Raw genomic sequence first — 962 nt, 5'->3', positions numbered from 1 at the left:
TCCCAGGAGCGGGGTTACCCCCAGCCTTCCCAGCCCACCCACGTCCCTCTCCCCCAGCCATGCGCCATGGCATTGTGTCCCAGCAGGGTGTCTCTCAGGGGTCTCTGGCACAAAATCCTGCATCCCCACCGCTGCCTGGGAGCCTCATCCAAGCCCCAGGAACTTTCTCCAGGGCCCTAGGAGCAGGGCTGGGCTGGGGGTGGCCCCCCCTGCCCGTGGCACGGGTGCACAAGGGGACTTCTTGGTGCCACCGTGGGAACACCGCAGCCTCTTCAGCCAGTTTGAGACGGGTGACTGGGGGCCAGGGTGGGACGCAGCAGGACCCATGTGACTCCGGCACGGGGTGGGAGCGGTGCCCACGGCAGGGGCGGGGAGCTTCCAGGCTTTCAGGGCTGCCCCACTCTTGCAGACTGCAGCCATACCATCTCGAGCGTCAGAGCCATGAAGATCCTGAAACGATTCGGCAGCACCTCGGGGCTCTGGACCAAGGATGCTGCAGGGAACTCCGAGAAGATCTACGTCTTCGACGGCACCGGCAACGACACGGTGTACGTCTTCCCCCGCATGCGGGAGTTCACCCTCTTCTCTGCCACCCGCAAGGCCGCCCGCATCAAGCTGCCCTACCCCTGGGTGGGCACCGGGCACCTCGTCTACGACGGGCACCTCTACTACATCCGCCAGCAGGGCCCCTTCCAGGTGATCAAGTTCAACCTGGCCAACAAGACGGTGGTGGACAGCTCGGTGTTCCCGGCCGAGGAGCAGATCCCCGTCTTCGGGCTCTCTCCCTTCACCTACATCGAGGTGGCGGCCGACGAGGAGGGCCTCTGGGCCATCTACGCCACCAAGGAGGATGAGAAGAACATTTGCCTGGCCAAGCTGGACCCCAGCTCGCTGGACATCGAGCAGATGTGGGACACGCCGTGCCCACGGGAGAATGCGGAGGGTGCCTTCGTGGTGTGCGG

The 962-nt window shown here is 65.2% G+C and overlaps 1 protein-coding gene across 1 annotated transcript; it reads left to right on the top strand.

Annotated features, from left to right (window-relative positions):
- Positions 1-399: 399 nt before the first annotated feature.
- Positions 400-956, top strand: OLFML3 (olfactomedin-like 3; the record flags this gene model as incomplete). The annotated part of the gene is made up of 1 exon (XM_010157998.1): positions 400-956. A coding segment is annotated over exon 1 (515 nt), but the record flags the coding sequence as incomplete, so codon positions are not given.
- Between the last annotated feature and the right edge of the window lie 6 nt (positions 957-962).

This window comes from Eurypyga helias, unplaced genomic scaffold (assembly GCF_000690775.1).
Source record: "Eurypyga helias isolate BGI_N326 unplaced genomic scaffold, ASM69077v1 scaffold19938, whole genome shotgun sequence".
NCBI classification, from domain to species: domain Eukaryota; kingdom Metazoa; phylum Chordata; class Aves; order Eurypygiformes; family Eurypygidae; genus Eurypyga; species Eurypyga helias.
The sequence above is the reverse complement of the archived record's forward strand: the minus strand, read 5'-3'. Positions and strand labels throughout refer to the sequence as shown.